This window comes from Megalops cyprinoides, chromosome 1, assembly GCF_013368585.1.
Source record: "Megalops cyprinoides isolate fMegCyp1 chromosome 1, fMegCyp1.pri, whole genome shotgun sequence".
NCBI classification, from domain to species: Eukaryota; Metazoa; Chordata; class Actinopteri; order Elopiformes; family Megalopidae; genus Megalops; species Megalops cyprinoides.
Window position 1 is genome coordinate 13,536,302 of NC_050583.1, and position 25,640 is coordinate 13,561,941.

At 43.7% G+C, this 25,640-nt stretch overlaps 3 protein-coding genes across 3 annotated transcripts; all 3 read right to left on the reverse strand.

Moving 5' to 3' along the window:
- Positions 1 to 494: 494 nt before the first annotated feature.
- atf4a (activating transcription factor 4a) lies at positions 495 to 4,274 on the reverse strand. The gene is made up of 3 exons (XM_036551424.1): positions 4,094 to 4,274; positions 2,194 to 2,634; positions 495 to 1,886 (listed from the first exon to the last, which is right to left on the reverse strand). The coding sequence occupies exons 2-3, from the start codon at positions 2,480 to 2,482 to the stop codon at positions 973 to 975; spliced, it is 1,203 nt and encodes a 400-aa protein (XP_036407317.1). The 5' UTR covers positions 2,483 to 2,634; positions 4,094 to 4,274; the 3' UTR covers positions 495 to 972.
- Positions 4,275 to 5,696: 1,422 nt separating this feature from the next.
- On the reverse strand, positions 5,697 to 7,441 carry LOC118773560 (apolipoprotein L3-like). Its single transcript, XM_036522593.1, has 3 exons — positions 7,417 to 7,441; positions 6,993 to 7,041; positions 5,697 to 6,441 (listed from the first exon to the last, which is right to left on the reverse strand). Exons 1-3 carry the CDS (start codon positions 7,439 to 7,441, stop codon positions 5,697 to 5,699), a joined length of 819 nt encoding a protein of 272 aa, XP_036378486.1.
- Positions 7,442 to 15,322: 7,881 nt separating this feature from the next.
- Positions 15,323 to 23,258, reverse strand: LOC118792866 (mitochondrial dynamics protein MID51-like). Its single transcript, XM_036550695.1, has 5 exons — positions 22,983 to 23,258; positions 22,721 to 22,877; positions 21,361 to 21,541; positions 19,437 to 19,693; positions 15,323 to 18,749 (listed from the first exon to the last, which is right to left on the reverse strand). Exons 2-5 carry the CDS (start codon positions 22,865 to 22,867, stop codon positions 17,934 to 17,936), a joined length of 1,401 nt encoding a protein of 466 aa, XP_036406588.1. The 5' UTR covers positions 22,868 to 22,877; positions 22,983 to 23,258; the 3' UTR covers positions 15,323 to 17,933.
- Between the last annotated feature and the right edge of the window lie 2,382 nt (positions 23,259 to 25,640).

Sequence of the window (25,640 nt, forward strand, 5' to 3'; positions counted from 1 at the left end):
GACTTAGCAGATTCAAGTGAAAGTATGTCTTGCATTCATAGATAAACAAAGCAAACTATGTCCAAGCACCATTTGAGGGTTGGTATGCATTACATGCAAAGGGCAGCTATGTGCTTATAAATGTTTATGTATGTACATTTATGTCAACAGGACATTCAAAACACTGTACTTCTTGCAAGCTGGAACCCATTTTATGGGAACATTAAACACCACTAGTTTACTCTCCTAAACCGAACAGTAAGAGCTATAGCATTACCTCAATTTGGTCACGTTTTACACACCAATTTATTGATCTCAATACCCGACACTTTTGTTGTCTTTATTACGGTAGGTTCCCAATTGGTCTGACAGTAGTTTCAACAAATACTTCAGTCTCCACAGTTCGGATGGAAAATCCCTGTTCAAAAACAATCACCGTTTCACAGGCCGTCAATGCATCAAATGGAAAACAACACTACACAGAAAAATAGTTTCACTACAGCTTTATTTGAAAACATAAAAAGCATTTTTACAAGCCAACAGTGGCACATGACTTACTATACACAAAGATCAGAGGTTTCTGTAATAAATAAAATCCACATTGAGCACAAGTGGTGCATGTTACAAAAACACTCGATTTGGGAGGGGTAACAGAAAGTTGTATAAATTAATGTGACCCCTTACTGGACTGAAGAAAATTAAAAGTCTTCTGAGACGCACAGAAGAAACAGATGTATGAAAGAATATTTAGAAAATTTAGGAGGCAATTCATAAGACTGATTGTTACTGGAGAATGTGGGGTGGGGGATAGGGGGTTGCCAACAATTCATTCCTGTTCCTAACTCAGCTACAAACTACTACAAATGTGGGGGGGGGATATCAGACAGAGACCAGCATATGTGTATGTTTATTATTATTATTATTATTCAGCACTCAATCTCTGTTGTTACACAGGGGTACAAACTAGCCATTTCACTTCACCATGAAGCAGCTCTATGGCTGTTCCTGGCGCAACTTCTTCCTGCTCTTGGCAGCGCGCACCTCCTCAATGAGATCCTTGAGGTACTGAATCTCCTTGCTGATGGAGTCCGCCTTCTCCGCCAGCTCTTGGTTCCGCTGCTCCAGCCTGGTGCACTCTACGTTCAGGCTCTCCTGCTCCGCCCTCTTCTTCTGACGGTAGCGGGTGGCCGCGGTCTTGTTCTGCTCCATCTTCTTCAGCTTCTTCTCCACCACTTTGGGCGTGCCCGAAACAGACTTCACTCTTCCGGGCGCAGCTGTTGCCTCCAGGGCTGGTTTAGACTTGCTTAGGATGGAATACGGTTTCAACCTGGAGGAACCGGACGGCGGAGGGGTGGAGCAGGAGCTGTGTGGAGGAGAGCCGGACTCAGACCCGATGCCACTGTCGCTGTCAGAGTGGTCATCAGAGCCAGCGGGCAGGGCTGTGGGCACTGCGCTCGGCTCTTCTTTGGGGGTCAGGAGGAGGACAATGTGGGAAGGGGAGAGGGAGAGGACGATCCCGGGGGTGATCTTCTCGTTTTCGGGCACGTCCACTTCGCTGCCCAGTTCCAGGGTGAAGGCGGGTGAAGGAGGGGGGAGGGAAGAAGGAGAGGGGACCGGAGAGGCGGGCTCAGACTTGATTTCCAGCTCCTGCTGGGACTCTAGGAGAGGTGGAGAGGGGTGTGGGGGAAGCTCAGGCAGTGGGACTGCCAGCTCTTCTTGAGGGGCGATCATGGTGTTAAACTGCAGGGGATCCAGCTCCAGGTCCATGTGGGACTCCAAGGAGGCGATGAGATCCTCTGGGGAGCTGGGGGGCTCATCTGAGTCACAGGAGCCCATGAGGGAGTCCAGATCAAACTCACTCAGGTCGAGGTCTTCTGCCATCCAGTCCATGCCAGCGAAGGCATCCTCTAAAAAACAGAGGAAGAAGCATGAAGCAGTTTGAATTCTCAGCTTTATGTTCCTACATTTAACACTGGCAGATTCCTACTCTCAGAGGGGAATCTATAACTAAAGTGCAGCAATGTTCCTAAGCTAAACAAACACGACGGTAACCTACAGTTTAGTAACAACAAACTAGAACTGTGGTGATTTAACTTTGCAGACTATTGTGAATGCCTGTTACTAACAGAAGCATAAACAGGCACACTATCATCACCCCACAACCCTTCTACCACACAATGGGCTACTGTGTGTCAGAGACTTTATGGGTCTCACCTTTGCCACTGTCTGGACTGATCGAAACGTCCAGCACCTCACTGGCAGATAGCCAAGGGACAGGCGGCAGTTCGACCCCAGCCTTGCATCCCAGGAGAGGAGAGGAAGGGGGGGACAGGGAGGGAATAGAAGAGGAATCAGTGGAGGAGAAAGAGTGGGGGGAAGCAATCCCCCCTAAGGGTTCTTCATCTTCGTCCAGAAGGGGCCCCAATGGGTCAGCCGTCAGAAACGAGGGCCCCAAGAACAGGGCCCCCACGTCCTCCAGGTCCAGATGTGAACTCAGAGACATGGCCGCTTATCAGACGGATCTGCCACAGACTGAGAGACCGCAAGACAACTGGCTGCTGGGGGTAGAGGAGAGACGGGTCTGCTGGTGACAAGGAGTCGAACGGTTCTATTACGCTGTCGACTGCAGCAGTGCTGAGGGTTGCCTCGAGAGACCTGGAGGGAGAGACAGAGGATGACGGTGAGCCATCGCAACAACAGTCCAATCCGGTACTGGGCCAGCATGACTCAGAACACTATGGCAATCTTAAATGTCTTAAAGTACATTGTATAACTTGTCTTTAACTCTATCTGCCCAGTGCCGGCCAGAAGCAGATGGGCTCCCCCTCTGAGCCCGATTCTGCTCAAGGTTTCTTCCTGATAGGGAGTTTTTCCTTGCCACTGTTGGCTTAGGCTTGCTCTCAGGGGGCCTCGGGCATGGGAACAATGTAAAGCTGCTTTGTGACAACTTGTGTTATAAAAAGCGCTGAACAAATAAAAATGAATGGAATTGAATGTCAGAAATGGCACCTTAATGTCCCTTGAACCCAAGGCATATAACATTCCAAATATTTTTCTCAATAACTACAAAAGTAGTGAACTAGCCGGGTATGAACGCCACACACCTCATTGTACTTATATTTCCAAAAATGGTAAGACCTCCCGCAGTCTTCCAGTTGTGGTTGTTCAAATATAAACCATCATTTTCACCACGCCAAAGAGGTGCAAGAACCACCCAAGTGGTCTGCACTAAATAATCCACTGATTATGCAGCACATTTTTCTTGACAGAGTGTTGGTCAGTTTATGAAATTACCACCCTAATACACCTTAAATTAACTCTAGTGCAAAACACTGACAGGATTCTATTACGAATACACATGCCAGTAAATACTGACCAAACGGAAGCATTAACTTGTACCGCCAGGCCATAACTGCTTCAGTGGAATCCCTCTTTAGAAACACTAACCGAGAAATACCCGCCCTCTGCCAGTAACAACATATCCAAATATGGTCATGGCTGATCGGTAACCCCGCCTTTCCGTCTCGACACTGCCCAGCCAGACTCTTTTCATCACAATGACCATGACGTTTAACAAGGGCGGCCGCCTAAACAAGCGGGCCCGCTCCCTCCGTGAAATGACATTCACTAATGTTAACGAAGGGAACGGCCTCCGCGGGGAGGAGGGGAAACCAACTGCCGCCATTTTAATAACACAACCAACTCCCATGTGCGGGAAGCACGGGCGAACGCCATTTTACAAGTGCCACGTTGCCTTTTTTACATTCTCTCTGGCTAAATAACATTAAACAACTTGATAAAGGTTTCCGCTGATTGACAGAAACTCAACATACTAGCTAAGTTCTCACTAACTGTTATCTTAGATGGCTGAAATATGACTTTTTAAAATTCCAACATGACTTGCAGCGCTAGCCAATGTTAGTCTACCTATACCAACAATGAAGTTAGACGACAGCTGGCATCCTGACGAACTCTGAACAGCCTACCACAACTAGCCACACTTCATATTGATAATCACAGCTAACTACGGGCATTCGTAGTCATTTTTACAGCCTGTCACTCAAGGTTAATGTAAATATGTAACATTACAGATGTTTATAAATTTTATACTTACGCCATTTTTGCCAGATAAAAAGCCAGTGCACTACACCGTTGCACTGTTCGGTTTGCCGCTGTTGGGTTGGCCGCCGCCGCCGTTATTCCGCCATGGTTACACGGAGAGCGTAATCGCTCGGAATGTATAGAGTAAATTCAATCTGTGTTGTTCCTATGGAGAAAGACCGAAATACAGGGTCACGCGGTTGTATATAGTACACACTACAACGGAATATAATCTTCCGCGCTCACAACTGTTGTTAGTATTATTCCGCAAGGCATTTAAGGCGGATTGGTCAACACTCGTCATATTACGCGTCGAAGCCAATGAGAATAGAGCTCATTGAACTCCTAGTGCCTAAAAATGTCGGGCGCGACGTTGGTTAACTAGGTCATATAAACAAACGTTAAACAATCTAATCAACGCAAAATGTTTGAAATGTGTGGTGATTTTAGGAAAAATTTAAAGCTGTGCTTTGGTGGAGTCGTTGTTCGGTGATATATGTAGGGGAAAAATCAATGTGACATGCAAGAACAGATTTGTTAACGTTCAATTGTGACCGTCGACTTCCTCAAATAATGCAATCATGTTAAGTGGACATCCTTGACACAATAATATTCCTACGTATCTAGTGTAAGGGATGATTAAATGTTAAAAAGGTTAGTCATATTTGTGCAATTTACAGTTAATATCACTGAGTTGTCCATTTGAACCTAGGATTATCAAACCATTGCACGTTACATACTTGCATACTATTTTGTAGGCGTCTGAAATTATTACATTTCTATTACATAGAATTTTTTCGCACTTCTGCCTCCATAATTAAATGGAGTGTGCATGGGGTGCAAATCGACACGAGTCGATCTGATCAAGTGGGACTTAAGAGACTACTAGACAATGGACTGTCCTTGAAAAGCAACCAGGAAAGACCATGTTTGTGTGTCGTGTGTGTCATTACGTGCTAATACGAGTTACGAGTTGAAAACCACTGTACAACTACACTGTATAATTACATTTCATTTGAATAAATAGTTTTTCAGGGCACGACAGAATCCTTTCAATAATAATCTTGGCTGGTTAGACAAAGTGTTTTGAAATAATCCTTGTTGTATACTTGTATACTCTGCGCAACCGATTATTTAGCAGATCACAATGGAGGTTATACTGCATTTAAATGTACAAATGCACCTTATACTATGGGCGCGGAAGTTGTGCTTGCAGTTTAGGTATTGTAGACATTCAAGCTAATTTTGACCCAGGTACAGGACAACAATTCACAGGCAAAGCGGATATTTGTTCTGGCGCAAGGCTGCCCCCTAGCCGTTGTGGAGCAAAATAACAAACAATGCGTTGGTAATCATGGAAGTGAAATTATTTCTGGTGGCACTGAAACTGTGAAGGATTGAGCAACTTCTTTATTGTAGGGTAGTTTGTTATTCATTCAGATACATAATTCATTAAAGGTAACTGACATGAATTTCTTCAACTAACCATAAACATATATTTTGTTTAGCAGTAAAAACATACACAGAAAATCAAACTATCTGCATGGTTTTAGATCTTCAGTGAAAATAGGCAGAAGAACAGGTTATGACAATCACATACTAAGGATCATTGTCACTCATGGCTCAAGTTCTGTCAGCACCTGTAGGGAGGATTGTTTCACCTTCATCAGTGCATTCTGGCCAGCTTTCAGCTCTTGGGTCAATTTCCGAATTTTTTTGGCAAATTTTGTTTCAGTGCCTTTCTTAAGCTTGTTGGCATCACCCTCAACAAAGAAGAATTCCATGCCCAGGGCGAATCCATGCAAGATTCCACCAGACATGCTGGCGGCTTGCATGACATCGCTGCTGCTGAAGGCCATCTCTGCCACCTTCGCCACCTTCTTGGCCTCTGGGTTAACTCCTTGCAGCCTGGAGAGATCATGCCGCTTCAGCTGCTCCCTCCCTACACTGATAAACTTAAGGCACTTGTCAATCTCCCTGATCTTGTCCATATAGTCCTTCACTATATTCTCCACCTTCTTCCGGTCCATGCTGCTGCACACTTTGTTAGTGATGACCGCAGATGCCCCTGTCAATCCTCCAGCCGCGACTGCCCCCACCCCGGCCGCTGTCACCAGCAGGGAGGCGCCCATGGTCACAGGGGCTAGAATGACACCAGCCACAGCTGCCACCCCTCCAACTGCCCCTGTGGCTCCCCCTGTGATTCCTGCGATTTTGGCGCCCCTGTAGACCTTATCCAGATTGTCTGCAATGCTGTCCAGCTCAATGATGTGGTTTAGCAGGGTCTCACCATGCTCAGTCAGAAGGTGGGTGTAAACATGGAGTGCCCTTTTGACCCGGCAGGCTTTTCGATTGAATGCGCTGAAACAATGAGGCCATAGAACAGAATGTTATACTTGGGGGCTACAGCAAAAACTGCTGCTAACATTACATGATTTTCTTTACTGTCAGTCCAGTTGGCATTGTCAAAGGCGTGCATTGCACCTTTTTCAGTGTGTCCAAGGCAATTTCATTTTGAGAATAGTGTGTTCAGAACTTGTGCACATATACACATATGTATGTCCAGTTTACATTACATTACATTATTGTCAATTAGCAGGCACTCTTATCCAGAGCAACTTACATAAGTTACAGTTTTTTCCATTTGTACAGCTGGATATTTACTGAGGCAATTCTAGGTTAAGTACCTCGCCTAAAGGTACAATGGCAGTGCTAAAGCAGGGGAGTCAAACCAGCAACCTTTGGGTTACGAATCCTGCCCCTTACCATTATGCCACACTGGTGCCCAGTTCAATACATACTGCTGTTTTTACATTATGGTTAGCTATGGTATTCAGTGTAAGTTAAAGAGACAAACACATAACGTGGTTCGAGCTTTGATGTGGACCGTCCATATGAAACAGAGCTCTTACTTCACTTCATCGTCCATGATTTTGTAGTGGGAGGGCAGGTCCTCCCATGCTGAAAGACAACCACACAGCAGGCCATTACACAGCGGACGGCAGGAAGATGTGGGAATAATACAGAGAGGACACAGGCAGGAAGAGGCACACTAAAAGGCAAATAACCATGGTTTGGGAGACCCTTACAGCAATCGGCATCATCTATACAACTGAGATGTGTGCTGGTGACATGGAGCTGGACTGCTCTGATTTTTTCATAACTAGGGGAACAGAACCCTTTGTAAAAGTGAAAAGCTGCTCTCATCTTAGGTATACCATTTGGATGTAACCTCTACACGAACAAGACAGTGCCAGTTTTTGTAAGCTACATTACATAAAGTGGTAGAAACCTCAATTACACTGTACCCAGTTAGTTCAAAACTGAGATACTCACGTTTCACATTCTCCCACCATTTCATTAGGTCACCATTGTTCTAAAGCAGAAACAATAGGGATACAAAGGTATATCTTGAGAGAATATTCATGCTGTCCATGTTTTCAGTCAAGCTTTGTTCTGTTGATACATGTAAATGCCAACAATATCCGATTTCACGTGTTAATGTTATGTGAGTTTAATCAAAAATACATTTTGTTTGTAGTTAGTCAAACAATACTGTCACAAAATTATCATCACATTTTGAAAATTTATGTTACCACACAGTTGTTGCTTGTTTTTTTCTTGCTTGAGAAGCCTATGTTGTTATCCCGGGGGATGCCTGTGCACGGATTTTGAAAAGGTAAATGTGACTGAGGCTTGGCGGAGTATGAATCGCTGACAGTCCCACTGTTTTTCACCTAGGATTACAAAGAATTGTTTATTGAAAAATGAGTTTTGGGAACATGTTTTATTGCAGAAGCACAGAGCAAGGTGCTTATATTTAGGCCTAAGGGACCATAGACACCGTATTGTTCAGAATTGTCTTTTAAGGCTGATTGTTTAGATTGTGAGTGGATCAAGGGGCGGGTGTTGTTGTAGGTTTTGTGGTCAATTCAGCAACAGCATCAAGGGTTTAGGTCCAAGCAGACATCAAATGTGAGTCTCAAGCGTAGCTTCGACATTGAATTTGAAGGTTAGATTATTAAATTGGGTCACTGTTTGGGGTGGGTACTGCCACTGGACCAACACATACAAAGTCTGTAGGCACCCAGCAATACCTTAGCATCACAAAGAATACAGGTACAAGCTGCATGCTAAAATCTTCCCCTGCCTCCATTTCCACTTGATGGCAGACACTGAACTGGATTCCTGTGGTCAGAGTAGTTTAAGGTATATGTGTTTGTCTACTGATTTCAGGTTATAATTAGCTGTGCCTCTCACCTCAGCCATTTTTTCCACAGGCAGTACTTCTTGGTAAAGAGGAATCTTCTCCTCTGAGGTGTTGAGTGGAGTCTTTGCCCAGTGTGCATGAGGGAGCACTGGAGGGGACAGCTATGTAAAATGGAAATCACAATGAACTGAAATAAAACAAACACTGGACTGGTCCAGCTAAACTACCCTGGCCTTTTCGCCATCTAGTGGAGCAAGGAGGCACTGGCATTACACTGGGGGGAGACAGTCATTTAGTCAGTCAACAATTTACTGAGAGAACCAGTCGGGGCCACTGTTGTTTCCAGAACAATTTCCTCCAATAACAGCTAAACAGAAATTGATGTTAAAAACACAATGTCAGCTCTGCAGTGTGAAGTGAATAAATTTCAGACAATAAACTCATGTAGTAGATACCGTCACAGGGCTGCTGCCGTCCACAGTGTCACAACCACGTGAAGGTGCCTCAGTGGGAGAGGGGGTCACTTTCTTTGCCTTTGGGGCAACAAGTGGTGGCTGCTTTATTTTCGGATAACCAAAGCCCTTGGAGTTCTGTTATCAGTAAACAATACATTACTCAAAAACATGAATCAAGTCATATTTCCCTTCAAGTCATTATGAGCAGGCTAGAGGAGGGGGTCGCGTTACAATATTTAGAGCAGAACTTTCGTTAAATAACAGTACAGTCAGGTAAATTCTGCATTAGTTGTGTTGGTGTGGTTAGTCCAAGCCCTGTTTTTATTAACAATGTAGTTAAGATATCCTTAATAAATCATGAAATTTACACTTAATCTACTGAAATTCAAAATGGCAATTGTAGATAGCATGTCCTTGCCTTCCCAACCTGTCAGTGTATTTTTGATCATGGGTTCCATTTCTGAAGGAAACTTAAATGCATTCAAATGAGAATGCTGCTCAGCTGTGTCCTCCCTCTCACATTCAATTGGCTGGCCACGTGCGTATGAGCATAAAAAATTGGTAGTCAGATTTTTTCACACCACAATGTTGTTTTTTTTTTACACCACAATGGCAAGATACCTGAAAGTAGCAGATGAATCAGTTCATCAGAGGTCATTTCTAATGCCTCCCATGTCAGTCAATGGTAGTGATAATCAGAACCGGTCATAAAACCAGTTTGTTAGTGTGAGTACTACTAAGATTCCCTTAATGGCGATGAATGTCTCAAGTGATTCTAGTCACTTGTTATCTTGTAGATACCTCCACAGTAGTCTGGCTTCTTCCCTCTATGGTGTCAAAATGTTCCACAAGAGAGAGGATTGCAGACTTTGGCTTTGGGGAAACAGGGGGTGGCTGCTTTAAGGGATGTACATTCTGATGACCAGAGAAATTGGAGATTTGTTATAAATTAACCATGCATTACTCAAAAACATGAAGCAAGCCATATTGCACTTCAATTCATCATTACTGTCTTTGAACATGACTTTGTAAGCTAGAGCAGGGGTCTTGTTACAATATTTACAATTAGAATTTCCATTGAATAAGAGTGCAGTGTATTACTTTGGTAAAATCTACAATAACATCAGTTGTTATAATGGTTGTTAGACCGAGTAGCTGAAGGCCTGTCAGATTTTTTCACGCCACAATGTTTTTTTTTATGCCACAATGGCTAGATACCTGAAAGTAGCAGATGAATCAGTTCATCAGAGGTCATTTCTAATGCCTCCCATGTCAGTCAATGGTAGTGATAATAAGAACCGGTCATAAAACCAGTTTGTTAGTGTGAGTACTACTGAGATTCCCTTAATGGCGATGAATGTCTCAAGTGATTCTAGTCACTTGTTATCTTGTAGATACCTCCACAGTAGTCTGGCTTCTTCCCTCTATGGTGTCAAAATGTTCCACAAGTGAGAGGATTGCAGACTTGGGCTTTGGGGAAACAGGGGGTGGCTGCTTCAAGGGATGTACATTCTGATGACCAGGGAAATTGGAGATTTGTTATAAATTAACCATGCATTACTCAAAAACATGAAGCAAGCCATATTGCACTTCAATTCATCATTACCAAGTCTTTGAACATGACTTTGTAAGCTAGAGCAGGGGTCTTGTTACAATATTTACAATTAGCATTTCCATTGAATAAGAGTGCAGTGTATTACATTTGTAAAATCTACAATAACATCAGTTGTTATAATGGTTGTTAGACCGAGTAGCTGAAGGCCTGTTTTTATTGACCATATAGATATTTTACAAGTTATATTTGATATATGCAACCATACAACTAAAAGTATAACAATGTCCAGGCTAAGGGCAGGCAATAAGTGGATACCTAGATCAAGTGAGGTGATAGACTGTCAAATTCACTTGATTCTTACCCTCCCATCACTACCTTCCTGTGTATCAGAGGAGGTAGGCGACCCCGGTCCAAACTGTCTAGCATTTGCTTGGTAATGCGTCCTGGGGAGAGGAGTTGGTACCTGTTGGAGAAGGATAATTGGGCTGTTTTTCACTACTGTTCTGAGAGAAAGGTGGCTGCATTCTGGCCATGAAATGCGGTTTGGTTTCTGTTTTGATTCATGACAATGAATATAGCCATTCACTACGATCACTTTAATCAGGTTTGACATGTCAATCCCGATTATCAAATTTGCCAGCATTTCTTGAATTCCTTGTTCTTTGACATCTGCTCTTTTGAAATATTTTGAGTCTGAGAGCTTGTTTAACCTGCTTTTGATTAGTTGGCACACTACACCAAGAGTGGACTCAATCATATTTGTGGTATATTGAGGTTATGTAGCTATTGATGACATTTATATTTCTGTTTCCTGTTGTCATCCAAAAAATTTGAAGTACTTGGAAAGGAAATAATGAAAGGAGGCATTCCATAGACCAGTGTAAAGATTCATTTTTTATGCGTCACTACATATTCACCATTACCTTTCCCAAAAAGTGCATTTCTCTCCCTAAATGGTAGTGGTTGTGTTTCAGCACCAATAGGTGACTCTCATCAGACCATATAAGAAGGTATAGAATGTATAGGATGTTTGTCTGTACCTGCTAGCACGACCTGATGCCAAAACATAACCACAACCAGTTAGTCACAAAAATGTATATTTTGAATAGCTAACAGTAATGCCATAAAGTGACTGTATTAAAACTGATTTTTGGCGGAACTGATTTCTGGAGCACGCTCACAAAGCTGTTTGTTTGAAAGGTTTGAAAGGGTCAGTGCAGCGCGCTATCCCTCCTTTGATGTTCTTTGTAGTTGCGTTTACCTTCACTTTGTACACCACTGTCATCTGATATCTGTATTAATTCTCTGAATTGTATTTTTGCCCCTCACTTCTGCAGTCTGAGGCTGCATAAACAACACAGTAAATACAGAAACAGTAATCATACCTGTCACTCATAACTGCTATTGTTGAGCATGTGCAGTGATTGACAAATGTCAAAATGTGTGCATCAATCTATGTCAAATTAGCATACTGGTAAAACGTATTTATAATATTATTCATCATTATAATTAATTTTATAATAATTTATTAGAATTTGAAATGTTGGAACGATCTGATAATTGTGACACAGGGCAATTCCTCTGTATTAAGTGTATAGGAAAAAAACTGAACTTACATTTGCCATCCTTCAAAATCCTTTGTAGTTCAGGTTTTTATGCCTTGCCTGGGGTCTTTCTGTTCTGTTAATATATCTGTGCTGCGAGTGCACCTTCCCTGTGATAACAGAGATGAGAGAGCTTTCAGTTTCTCTATCTGTGCTCTTGTCATCTCTCTTTATAGCTGCTGAGAAGGTGAGAAGGAGGGTGTGACTTATTCCCAACTTTTCTTTCATCTCTGTGGCTTTATCCTGTTTTTTAGGACACATCATAATTACGAGGTTAAAGGGCAGAGCTCGCTTACTACAGAGCACACCCACAGCGGCAGTGTGGGATTGTTCCCATGAGCAGGCTACTTAATCAGAATTTCTTCGGCAAACATTTAGTTGTATAAATGGGTAAAATGTGAGGTCTGAAAGTCACCAGGGATAAAACAGTCTTCCATTGAACAGTCTGTCAGTACACTGGAAACCTTTCTCCATTCCATGTGCAGTCCCGGTATATTGCACACATGTACTCTTCTGCATGGCACTTTCTTTGTATGAGCTTCCATGTACTTTTGATTGAACTTTTATCATTCTATTGTTTGTCATTGCAGTAAGTATGCAGCAATCTTCTGGCAGAAGGCATGGAATCATCTTGTCTGTGACCATGCCATGTGGAAAGCAGTGGAACCTGTCATTCATATGCATACAATAGTACTGCACCTGTTTGGATCTCTCTCCCCTGTGCCTTCGGTTTGCAGGCTTGGTGATTCCTGGCCAGCAGTTTGAGAATGGAGTGTCAGTCCACCAAAGCAGATTTTAACAGAGTAGGGGAGAGTGGGGTAAGATGAGCCAGTGGGTAAGTTGACCCACCACCTGTATCTTGGCAACCATACACAATTTTTGTCATGTGACCCTAAATTTAGTTTGCATCCTCCATTTTCATCTTGCTGTGGAAGAAAGAACCATGCAGATGAAGTGGGAAGCGTATTTTTTCACTTAAAAACTTTTTTGCCAGTCAAAGTTTCTTTGCATATCAGGTATAATCAGTCTCACATAAAACGTAATTTATCTCAGTTTAAAAAGTTATATCAGATATGTTGATGAACTGGCAGAGTGTAAAAACGTGAGTGAATTAGCAAAAGTGTAGCTCTGAGTTGCTAGACTAAGCACTTTTCTCAAAATGGTGGCTGTGGGGCAAAATGAGCCAGAACCTTGGGGATAAGTTCAACCGGTGGTTCATCTTGCCCCCTCATGTTTACATGAAGTTAAGTCAAATATTTGGTGTTTAAATTAGTGTCACATCCTACCAATGAATAACTGACATTATACTTCATATTTTAGATGTAGCATAACAGCTGTCATGCCATGTAATTACAGAAGAAAAACAGATAAGGGCTCCACACCCCGAGAGGAGTTAATGAGTGCGGTCGCTGAAGTCAAGGGAGGAAAATCCACCAGAAAAGGGTCAAAAGAAAGAAAGATTGATAGGTCAACCCTTCACCGATATCTACAAAAGGTAGATGATGAGAAGACATTAACAGCTGGATACAAAGGAACCTCTGAGGTGAAGAAGATATTTAGGGAAGATATAGAGAAGGCGCTTGAAGACCGGTTCTATGGCCATGAACTGGCATTTGAACTGGCAAAAAGGAACAACATTCCAGTCCCCAGCAACTGGACAGAGAATGGTTTGTTAGTTAGTAACTGTTTTCTCAGATGGCTCAATTCACCCTGTCAGCTGGATCAAATTACCCCTGACATGGGGCAAGTTGAGCCACAGGATCACTTTTTTGGGACCCCATATTTTGTTGTCTATTTGAATTAGGCACACAACTAAGGTTTCAATTGATGACACACATCCTGAACTTGTGTTGTATGCATTAGTTTTATTCCTGTCTCATATTCCCTTGACTTCAGTAAAAAAACGGCTCATCTTACCCCACTCTCACCTACTGGGCGTTGGGACACCCTTTTGTGTGACTGATTCACCTTATACGTCCTTCCCTAGTGATGTGCGGGGATGAACTGTATGTGTGTGTGGTGAGGGCGGGGGGTTAATTGGCTGTGGGTGTTTGGATATATTGAAAGAAATTCTTGAATTTTTTTGGGTGTTTTGACATTTGCTGCACATTTCCCCCAACAATCATACATACGTTATACAGCTGATAACAAAAGAAAAGATGGTGCAAAAGGATGATGTTCAGAATCATTACTGTATTAAATCTGCACCCACAAACTTCATCCTACCCATTGAGACCTTGCAGTAACCATGGAGGATGAGCTGAATTCAGAGGACAGTGATAAGCAGGGGGAGCTACACTGTGTCAATGTCACCCACAGAACTTAACCAGCAGTTTGGACTGTGTGTGCATGTGGTGATAACGACTTTTGCCACTTCTAGGCACATGTACATGTGCATGTTTGTGTCCTCTGAAACAAGGAACGCTTGCATGACAAAATGTGTCCTTAAACAATCCGAAGGCGTAACCTACGGACAACAATAACCTGTCTGTCTGGGCTGCCGTGGTTGATGATGCAGATCGAAGTCACTCATGCGCTGCATATTTGGCATGTTCTTCTGCTCATCCAGCTTTGCAGGTTTGGCTGTTGGCAACCAGGCGATGCTATGCAATGGGCAGTTGCCAGGTGATTGTTGACAGGGGGACCTCGCCGGGCCCTACCCAAGAGGTCCAGATTGTAAAGGTGCTGCTACAGGTGTGAAGGAGAGGCTTCACAATGTGTTTATGCCAGCATCTTTGTCTTCCATTTGCCATTTTCTCAATAACTGAGTTCCATTCAATCAGTTGCATTCAAGCCCATTAATTGTTTAATTGTAATTGTCTGTTGGTCTTTTGGCAATTTGGCTCTGCTTGGCTAGATGCTGTTTTTTTTGTTCTACAGGTTTAATTTAATTATTTACTTTTGGGTGCCTTTGTTCCCTCTGCTCATGTTATGCAGGAGGTATTTTCCAGCTTCTTCAAAAGAAATGAGCAAGAGGTTGAAGATACTCTGTGAGTCCTGGCAGGTTTGTAAGTCTGTGTGTCTTGGGCACCTCCGCCATTGTGACATGGAACCAGCTCTGCAGTGAATTGTGTCAGCACCACCTCATTCAGGGTATGCATTCACTGCTAATTTGACAATTTTAAATGTTACCGGTCTGTGACCAACATAGACAGGTTAATTCTATACAGGGAAATAAAGTGGCGTAAAACCCTAAAGCTCATAGAAAAGCACTGCTTTTACAATAGCAGATTTGTGTACGCAGCACTGTCCCATTTCACTCCATGCACTTCGGCAGGAGCTCCATGACACAATTAACTGTATGCCCAGCAGAGCCAATGTCTTGCAAACGTGAACGTTCTACTTGCTGATAACTGTGTGCTTCTCAATTGTAAAGAAATTTCAGGACTGCCTTTTTTGCATTTGAAAACCTTTATTACTGAGTACAAAGTGATTTGTGTGGCACATTTTCTGGAAAACTGAATTGAAGGACATTGCCAGGCTGTAATCCACCACAGAGCAGAAAAGGCCTACCTGGTGAGCTTCCCAAAAACCTAGACAATAACACCTTTAGTTGATCACATAGTTAAAGAGCAACTCCTAAACAACATGGGAGCGTTATCTTAACCATCTTAACCGAGTAATGGAAAAACAAAGCACAGAGGCCTGCAACTCTCAACTCCTCCACAAGGTCCCATTTTGGATAAAATAACCTGTAGAAACCCTTTCAATTCAACAAAATCTATGGTGAGGTATTTTTATTTATACAAGGGTAGATCTGGTGTGGTGTGGTTGTATTACAAACATAAATATTCTGATACTCTTTTGGCTATATAGTACAAAAATATTAATGTTTTCACACGATATGCACATCTTTATAAAATGGCATCACTGCACAACCCAATTTCATTAACCCCCAAAAGTTTATCTGTACATAACTCTGTTCTGCGTGAGACATAACCAGTAACAGGAGTTGAATCTCTACAGATGAATATCTAAAAATAAATACCTGAATCCAACTTTTTAGAAGAACCAAAAAGGTCCTCCTGAATTTCTGTGCCTTAAACTGAAAAGCAATATTGCTGTCAAGGCAGGGGATTGTAGCATAACTGTGGAGGACACACCTCTAGTATCTTCTATCACAAAACTAAGACCTGTCAAGGACCTGGCAACACCAAGTCCTCAGAAAAATCAACAGACTGAAAAGCATTTCAGTATGGAAGACTATGACGCATCAGAAGTGAAAAGATGGCTTCCTTATCTCACATCAGCACTGATAGCTGATTCAGGACACTGGCGTCCTACAATCTCTTTCATCTACGAAGAGAAGGTGCTATTCTGCAGCCAAGATGAGAAACAGCCAGGTTTGTGAAACAGGGCTGCCAATGACATAACAGAAAATGCACACTGAAGTGAAAAATGAGCAGCCTAGGAAAAAGACTTTACTCACTAGTTCACAGACAAGCGTGTGTGCATTAAGTTGTGCACAGGTAGCACAGCTTTTTTTCCCCCCCAATCAGTGACTTCACAAATATATAAAGGAAGTAAAGTTCTCCAGATGGCTCGGCCTCTTCCACAGTTTGATAGAATTTCATGACATATGCATTGATATATTATCTATTCCAGTTTTCACAAGATTTCATTCTAATAAGAACGAGCAGGGAAAACCTTTCACAAAGACAGCAATGTGCTGTTTGACAGGAAAATGGGGAGTAAGGGAGTATCTGCGTTATATGTGCGCGCATACACAGAGTATACAGAATATACCTTAGAGGATTCTATTCAAAACCCAATGGTCAAACTAATACCCAATGGGAGGATTCTTGTATACATCAGTACCACCTACTTAGATGACAAAATTACAAGAATACAATTTCTCAAACTCATCATGGTAAATCTTCATTCACTGTGGCTGATACCAGCAAATATTCCTGTTTCAGTATTCAGTTTCAGTCTTAAATCACAGTTTTAGGGATTTTCTTTTTGTAATTGAACCTGAATGAACTGGCAACCAGTGACCAAAGCCCTCTTACTAAAAAATTTTAAAACCAATTTACCTGTTGCTTTTGAAAGTAACAATGTTCAAAACAGCTACTGTTCAGCTGAAGAAAATGAAGAAAAATAAGTGGAAAGCCGAAACACCAAGCCGAATACTACCATTCCACTTCTGCAGGAAACGATGCACTTGACTGATTTAACAGCACAGACAATCTATCACTGATTCTCAAGACTGTTGAGAGCTGACCATGTTCAAACATGTGGCAGGACAACTCCCATTAAAGGAGCTGGCATATTTAAAGTGGTACACTTGTAAAGCCACCTTTGCTGCAGTGTGCGTAATGGCAATAAACACAGTGGGCAGTCATGTTTGTTGGAGCTTGTGGATTCACTACTGAGGGGTCATAATTCATTCCCCCCCTCCCCTCCTTCTGAAACAGCACTATTCCTGTCTAATGCTCCTCTTTTGCTGCTCTGTTAACTTCATCTGCATTTCTAAAGAAAATTACTTGATACACACACATTTACCTTTTTTATTCTTAATTTCAACATTCTTTTCCAAATGACAACTCGAGAGGAGAATTCAGATTGCTGTGCAGCATCGCTACACCCTACCGTAACAGCTCTTCAGATACACGTCGTATACGTGTCTGTGCATTTAAGTAGAGTGGAACTGAGCAAACCTCAAATTCCCCTATTCCTGCACTGTGCACTGTGAGTCACTGCAGTCAGATGATGTCGTATGATGATAAAAGCCAATAACGAGGCCCTTTGTTGGAACAATCTGAAACGCTTCGGGGCGAATTCGTTTTTGGATCCTCAACTGTACACACGCCAGTTCTAACTGAAAACCTGGACAGAGAGAGAAACTACAGGCGCTTCTAAAATGCAGACAAAGGCACTGAGCGTACAGCCCAACGGCTGAGCCTAAGACATGAGCGATGTCGTTCATGTCCCACAGGAGTGGGTGGAGCTAGCTTTTCTGATAAGACCCTCTGAACGGACGCCGCTTGTCATCGTTGGTCCCCGTGGGGGCACAGTGAGGGCAGGGGTCAGGCAGTACTCAGGAGCCCCTCCGGCTCGGAGAGGGCGCAGTAGAGGGTGTAGCCCAGCTCGTCCACCTCCTGAGGGGTGAGCTCGCAGAAGAGATCGACTTTGGGGTAGAGGGCGCAAGGGAGCCTCCCGGCCTCTAGGTGTCCCACCAGGGCGCGCAGCAGGTGCAGGAAGCGGTCGGCCAGCGCCTCCTGGGTCCAGTCCCCCTCCCTCTCGCTCAGCAGCAACAGGGCGTTGGTCAGCTGGCTGGCGGAGAGGCGCGAGAGGGCGGGGTTCAGCTTGCACACGGCCTTGGCCACCTTCAGGCACAGGCAGCGGCAGCCCCCGTCCTCCTGGTCCAGCGCCCGCAGCCGCGCCGTCTCTTCCACCCGGAAGCTCTGCCGCCACAGGTTCTCGTGCCGCTCGGCCCAGCGGTGCGGCTTGGCGATCAGGGAGACGCCGTCGCCCATGGCGAGCGCCGGCAGGAAGTCCACGAAGAGCCGCCGGTCCGTCTCGTACTGCACCTCCAGGGTCAGCGTCTCCGAGGGCACGGCCGGCCGGATCACGTAGTCCAGCACGCTCCCGATGGCCGGCCAGTTCACGGAGCGGGCCACCACCTTCTCGAAGAGCTCCAGCACGGACTTGGGGGACAGGTAGCCCCCCACCACACAGCGGTCCCAGTAGCTGCTCCCCCTGGGGAAGTACTCCAGGTTCTCCCGGCGCACCAGCCAAAACCCAGGCATGTTCATGATGGTGTCCTCCCCCGGCACCGGTGACCACAGGTTCTTCTCCAGGAGCAGGGGGACCATCAACTGGGCGTGGTCAGCAGTCACCACCTGAGAGAGAGACTGTTTTTACTTTTAAAAGCCCTTTTCCTAAGCTACCTGTTTAAATAAAGAGCTTAGAAAAGGTACAACTTACATACAAGTAAGAAAAAATAAACAACAGAGCATAGAAAGAAACATAAACCATGATCTGGACAGAGACAGACAAAGGAAGTGACAGAAAAGCAATTTTCTTCTTTCTGTTGCCAGCAATCAGCTATCAAATCACCTGCATTACTCCACATGGCAACCATCTCACATTAGATACATTCATAACACACTACTGTCATAATGACTGATAACGCCATCGTGAGTAAAGAGGGAGGCTGCCTGATGCCACAACTTTGTGCAGATCCACCCTGTATTGCATGAAACTGTTGACACAATATATGCGTAATGATAACCAAATCAAGTCTGTTGATATGAAAAAAAAAAATTGTGAGCTGGGGTGGGGTCATTCCGGGCCTGCAGCAGTGTAGCATAGTGGTAAGGAGCAGGACTCGTAACCGAAAGGATACACCACTGGGCCACTGGTGTTGCACCCAGGGGCAAGGTACTTAACCTAGAATTGCCTCAGTAAATATCTAGCTGTATAAATGGGTAACATGCAAAAAACTAACCTATGTAAGTCGCTCTGGATAAGAGTGTCTGCTAAATGCCAACAATGTAATATAGTGTAATGTATTAATTAGTCCTTACCTGCAGGTCGTCGTAGAGGCTGCCGCTCAGGTACATCTCCCTCAGGGGCATGTCGGGCAGCTTGGCGTGCAGGAAGACCCTGAGCTCAGCGCAGATGTCCAGGGCGGCCTGCCGGGCCCTGGCCTGCTCCTCGGGAGGGATGGCCACAGTGTGCCGGTAGAACGCCCACAGCCGCTCCTGCAGGGAGAGGCGCTGACGGGCGTGGCGCAGCTCCGCCTGCCCGACCCCGCCGTGACCCACCGCTCGCCGCAGGCAGTCTGGGGGCAACAGCGTAGGGAAATCAGTGAGATTACCTAGCTAGGGAAGTGCTGGTTAGCTTGTTTTATTCAATCCAACTAAAAACCCCAGGTTAACAACTCATGATACATTCAAGACATATAAAATAAGGGTGTTTGTAAATGTTTGTCATACAGACACAATTACTACTATGTATTACTTGCTCTTTATTTGAATTTTGGGCCATCAAGAGCAATATAAAGAACATTATAAGAATGATCCAATGCACTTGCCCATAGTAAATGGCTATTTTATAAACTACAAGTTCCACAATGCAACACCAGAGAACAAACATCAATTGGAGGATTGACGTGTCTCTCATGTGTCACTAACTTTGGAGGTACTTTTGTGCAAAAGAACACTGGGCCAAGATAACCCTGCTCTGGGCCCAACAGGACAAACCAAATTACGTCCTGCTGCTGCTGACCCCTGATTACAGTCGGGTAATGACGTGGCACAGCTTCAAACCAGTGACTGGGCTTTAGGCTTCAGTGTGAGCCTGTACCAGCTGAGCCACTCTATGACCTCAGAAATCCCAATAATTCCAAAATCCAACACTACATGGCACCAGATCAATTTGAATAATTTCACTTTCAGGAATACACCCACAGAATCAGATCATAGTTTAGTCCCCTTGCAAAAAACCTCCTTCCAAATATTACTCAGTCACCCTGATTCACTAGAAATATCCCATCATATATTCACCAAAAAAAAAAAAACAAAAACACCAAGCTATGCTAGTACTACAACAATAGTACTACTGCTCTAATGTCAAGCTGCTACAAGGCAAAAGAGGATCAGTATTAATCTCACTATAAATCTAATTTCTCTCAAAATAAATCAACAAACAACGCTAGCTCCTGGGGTGTCTACACTACCTAAAGCTACAACAGGCACCAGGGGAGGAAAAAAACAACTTCACCCACTATTCAGACTGAACACCCAACCGTCATCCTCTTTGTCTGTCAATAGAGGCATCCCGCATTAGAAGAATAACATTTCAACTTCTTGGTTTAGCATAGCTGTCTCAAGCCCAAACGTTGAGAGTCCACAAACCACCTTCTTCTGCTTAAAGAAATGACATTTTTTTCCTGGCTAGTGGTCACATGTAGCTGCTGACTCAGGTATTCACAAGGGAGCAAAGCACACAATCACCCACCGCAATTAATAAAATTACTCTTTTCCAGTCAGTGTGGTCAGTAGTCCAGTTCTTGTTTCAAGCGACAGAGACACCTATTGTGCAAGCATTTGAAAATGTGCAGTTTTAAACAGCCACATGCTACTCCGTTTCCCCTTGCCAGGTTTTTCAAATTTCAAACCGATTATAAAACCGATGATCTGCTTTTCTCTGCATTTCTTCTTTCACGGGCACAAAACAAGCAGAAGTGTAGTCACAGCTGGCACTTTGGGCTCTGCCTGATTGTGTCAGATTGTTTCAGTTAAGACCGGGCACTGAAATAGGTTCCTGACTTGTTTCCAATAGTACTAGATTATGGAGAAAGAATAATCCAAAAAATCTATACATACAGAATGGAATGAGGATTTCTGTTAATGCTTGACCGTGACCAGAGAGTAATGGTACAAAAGAAGAAACGAATAAAACATATGGGGGGCCCGCCCCCTACAGGAATGGTCAGGTATGACTCACCTGGATCAGAGACACTGGAAGAAGTCGGAAGGGACTGTAAGGACCTGCTCACTGTCGACTTCATATCATTGGTCAGCAAACGAGGTGAGGAACCAAGCCATTTTGGCTCCTCCCAGCTCCTCTTCCCAGACTGCTCCACCTTGGTTGGGCTTGTGGGAGCACTTATGGCACGGTCATACATCTGAAAGGGGATCGGACACAACAACCTCTCAGTGGATATGTTTCCATTATGACCGTGCATGGAGGCACACAAATACCTCCCTATTAAGCATGTTGACTCTTATCTTTTTTTGGAAACTTGGTTGGGTAGAAATTGGGCAGTTAAAGCTCTCAGAGCTAATTACATCTACTTCGATTAAACATGCTGCACTGGTTTTGCACATGGATTCTTGAGGTGACAACTACTTCCAGAAACAAACCACTGGTGCTCAGACAATGACTTTCTTCCTGTCATTTGAGTGGTACTGACTCATTGATTATCTGTTGACAGTATATATTCATTAATCTGTTCCTCATCCTCTGTAAAATTAATCCCTTTTTTAACCTATCAAAGCCACCAAAGGTTTTCACTATGAATACTGTAAAGCTAGGAATACACACACCTGGCAGTTGGCTGAAATGTATAGTATAGTCAACAGTCTATAGTTCAATAGTATAGTCTTTGATAAATACTCTCACTGATGGCTGAAGCCGATTCTACATTTTGTATTGGGAATGACGGCCTTTAATGGCGGGTGACTACAGACTACATGTGGGTCACACTGTGGTGACTACAGGCAACAATTGGCCACAAATGATTTTTGACCGACTGTTAGGTGTGTGTATCCCCAGCTGAAGAACACTCGAACGACAGGAACCTGGATGGATGTAGCAGACAAGGCTGTTACACATCTGCCAAAATTAACACGAAGTAAAATACTTTACCAGGAACTCTGTGCTTTGGATTCTGAATGAGCTCGTTTATAGCAGTTTATTTGAAGAAGAATTTCCAATTCGATATGTACAGTAGTTTTAAGACTGGCCTGTCTCTCTCAGGTCACTGTACTCTGCACTCTCACCTCTACACTGCAGTCATGTGGTTACAGACCTCAGATACCCGCATCCACTGTTGTCTGTTCCCAAAACCAGCCAGAAATGAATGCGGGAATGGAGAATGAAGTCTTACTGACAACAAGTTCTCTTTCTGTCAATAGTAAACTAGCAACTCTAATCACCATGCTGTCAATAACATATGTACATGTACCATGTGTGCCATTACAAATTCACTAACTGCTGAATGCGGTGAACAAATTTAACATCGAAAACCACAAAAATACACAAAACGCAAAAAATACACATATGTGCAAAAACCCGCACTGACTCTTTTGACTGCAAGTGTGGCGATGCCAAGCATAGCTGCTCCTCCGACACCCAACACAAGCTTGGCATTGGAAAGCACAAAGTCGATGGCTGTGCCCATCCCGTTGTCATCCTTCTTTCCCTTACGCTCGCCACTGACACCCGCCATCTTTTCAGCCCTGCACAGAAAAAAAGACAGAGAATAAAAGATTAGCGCCAATAAGAATGCACACACAACAAAACAACAGCAACCACAAAAAACACAAACACAACACCACACTCACCTTCTCCTGGTTAAATTTCTGTATGGGTTCTATATGGTATTGACTCTGGCTGCGAGAGCAGTCTCTGCGTTTCTCATCAGAACATTCTGTGTTTGGCCTTCCTGGGCATATTCAGCACATTTCGGTCTCAGACAAACAGCAGCAGCAAAGATTACATCATGTCCAAGGTTTGAGACAATGTGAACGAGTCATCTCTCACGGATTTCCCATCTCACAGCTGGCTTCAGTTATGAGGCTCATTCTTTTAAATCTAAAACTTCAGGAGGAAATCCAAAATTCAAAACTTGACAATGAGGTTTTTTTTTTTTTTTTTTTTAAACTTATGAAAAACTGGACTTAGGATGGATACAGTACTGCATCAAGGGGGATTAAAAAAAAACAGCCAGGGTTAAATGTGTGAAGGTTTTTTTTTTTTAAAAAAAAAAAAAAAGCTTCTGGAATCTTCCTGGTGAGGAGCCTAGACTAGGCCCCCCAGTTGGCTGTTGAGGAAGAACTGGCCCCTCTTTAGCGCCTCCTCCTTCTCCCGCGGGGCAGTGAGGCCCTGGCAGCGCCGGAACTCCCGCGACACTGTGCGCCGGTAGTAGTTGCGGTCGGTGTGCTGCAGGTGGCACCCCGCCCGGAGCAGCGCTTTGTACAGCTGCAGCACTGCAGTCTTTGACCAGCCGCCCATGAGGGAATGTGTGCAGATACTGGACGGGGGGGAGGGGAGGGGAGGCTCAGTCACCTGTGGCACACACAGACGCACATGGACAGAGAGAAGGCCATTACAGAGAATGTCCGCAGCCAAACCATTCACTCATTCACTGCTTGGTTAACTGACGCCTCTACCCAGTTCCATATTCTAAAACATTATTCATATTATCCATATTCTTATCTTCCCTGCTGGGAGAACTGACTTAAGGTATGCCACTCAAGGGCACCACTGCAGAGGAAGGCACATGGTTCCACACTACCTCAGCTTCTCAGGGCCAAAAGGCAATGCTCTGACCACTGCATATATCAGACACAGAACCCAAACAGGAGGACAGACATGTACTGCACTCTAGTGTATAGAAATGACAGCTAGCAACTACAACTTTTCAGTATGGTGAAAGACTTTACTACTCAGGTTAAAATTAGAGGCCACAAACTCCCACCGCTAACAACACAATAAGGTCTGATGTGTAAACAGTAAATTGATCACAAGCAATTTCTTCATTAAACTAAGCCATCTACTGCACTACCTTGGTTGACGCTTTCTGCCCACATCATACAAAATAAACAAAATGAATTTAGCTGACTCTGAATTTTTCTATGCTTAGACAAGTACATAAAAGGCCTCACAAAAAGACAAAAAATTATAATTCTGAATTTGTAAAATATCGGTATTATGTTGATTAAGGGCGCTTACCTAATGGTACAAAGACAAAAGGCACCATTGTGACTCTGCTGCATAACAAGTTTAATCTGAATTTACGAGGCAACCATCTGGTTTACTAGCAACCAAAAGATTAAGGGACCCTAGCAAAATCTTATCTTGCGACTTCTGTTATTCAAATCAAATGAAGACAACTGTGAAATTACGCCTCAGTGGCTACCGCCCTAAACACCAACCATGTAACTAGCTGACAACTTCTAAGAAAACCAGTGTCGTGGAAAAAGGCTTTGAATTCCGACAAGAATCCTATCGCATAGCGCAGGTAGCCAAGCAGCTCATACTAACAAGATTAATAACGTTACTGCATCAAGTTAGAATCAACTAGTTAACACCAGCTAGCTATTAACAGGCACAGGTTTCTAAGCTTCTAAAATAAGGAGGGTGTGACGATGCATTCTCCGGTTGCTACACAGCATTCGACATCTATGACTATTGTGAAACTGTATTTCATTTGGTCAATTCTATGAATTTTGTGATGAGCCAAGGACAGCAGAAGTTACACCCTGTAGAGCGCCGGGAGGCTAACGTTAAAGTTATCCAGCCATACAATGTATATTGCTAACTTAATACACAAGCTATCTAAGCAGACACCACGCTACAACTACAGCTACCTAACTAGTGAAGTTCAGCAGTTTAAACTGCAGCTATTTAGAACTGCCACCTAACGTTAAAAACACTGAGCTCGGACGCTTACGTTGGAAACTGTGCTGACAAGTCCAGTCAGCGATAGTTAGCTGGTAGTAGCTGGCTAAGAGGCTGGACGCAGTGTTATCTTGTAAAACTAGCTGCCTATCTACCGTTAGCTTACTCAGCAAGTGACCTTAGCCACTCTTTGACGATACTCGTGAAATTAAAGCAACAACAGAGCCACTATATTGACTCGAAACAAAATTCATATAATAACTCTATGGGAAAACGCACACTTACGTTCGTGAGGCAGTCGATTTGAGCGTGCTCTCAGGCAGCTACAGCGCCGCTCCCCCTCTGTCACCGCGGTCAAGAAATATAGACCGGACGCTAATGGCTGCCGAACTTTTCTACTGCTGAAATATAACTTCCGGTGTTGTATTACCGTAATTCTCTGTGAATAACCAAGAGCTGGAAAAGAACTTGCAAGTGTGACAGATCATTGGTCTACAATAAAGGCATAATGGTTCTGAACTACTCATAGCTATAAAAGCTCGATTAACTTGCCACACATTTTTTTTTACCCAAATGCCATAGTTGTTATTGCATTTCGG

Bases quoted from the DNA above. Each gene is read 5' to 3' on its own strand.
- LOC118792866 (XM_036550695.1), bottom strand. From the start codon at position 22,867: ATGGCGGGTGTCAGTGGCGAGCGTAAGGGAAAGAAGGATGACAACGGG. The intron at 21,542-22,720 runs GTCAGTGCGGGT...ATCCCCTTTCAG, and splicing joins CCACACTTGCAGTCAAAAGA to ATGTATGACCGTGCCATAAG. The intron at 18,750-19,436 runs GTAAGGACTAAT...TCTCTCTCTCAG, and splicing joins GCCTCTACGACGACCTGCAG to GTGGTGACTGCTGACCACGC.
- atf4a (XM_036551424.1), bottom strand. From the start codon at position 2,482: ATGTCTCTGAGTTCACATCTGGACCTGGAGGACGTGGGGGCCCTGTTC. The intron at 1,887-2,193 runs GTGAGACCCATA...TCTGTTTTTTAG, and splicing joins CAGTCCAGACAGTGGCAAAG to AGGATGCCTTCGCTGGCATG.
- LOC118773560 (XM_036522593.1), bottom strand. From the start codon at position 7,441: ATGAAATGGTGGGAGAATGTGAAAC. The intron at 7,042-7,416 runs GTGAGTATCTCA...GTTGTCTTTCAG, and splicing joins ATGGTGGGAGAATGTGAAAC to CATGGGAGGACCTGCCCTCC. The intron at 6,442-6,992 runs GTAAGAGCTCTG...TCATTGTTTCAG, and splicing joins ATCATGGACGATGAAGTGAA to CGCATTCAATCGAAAAGCCT.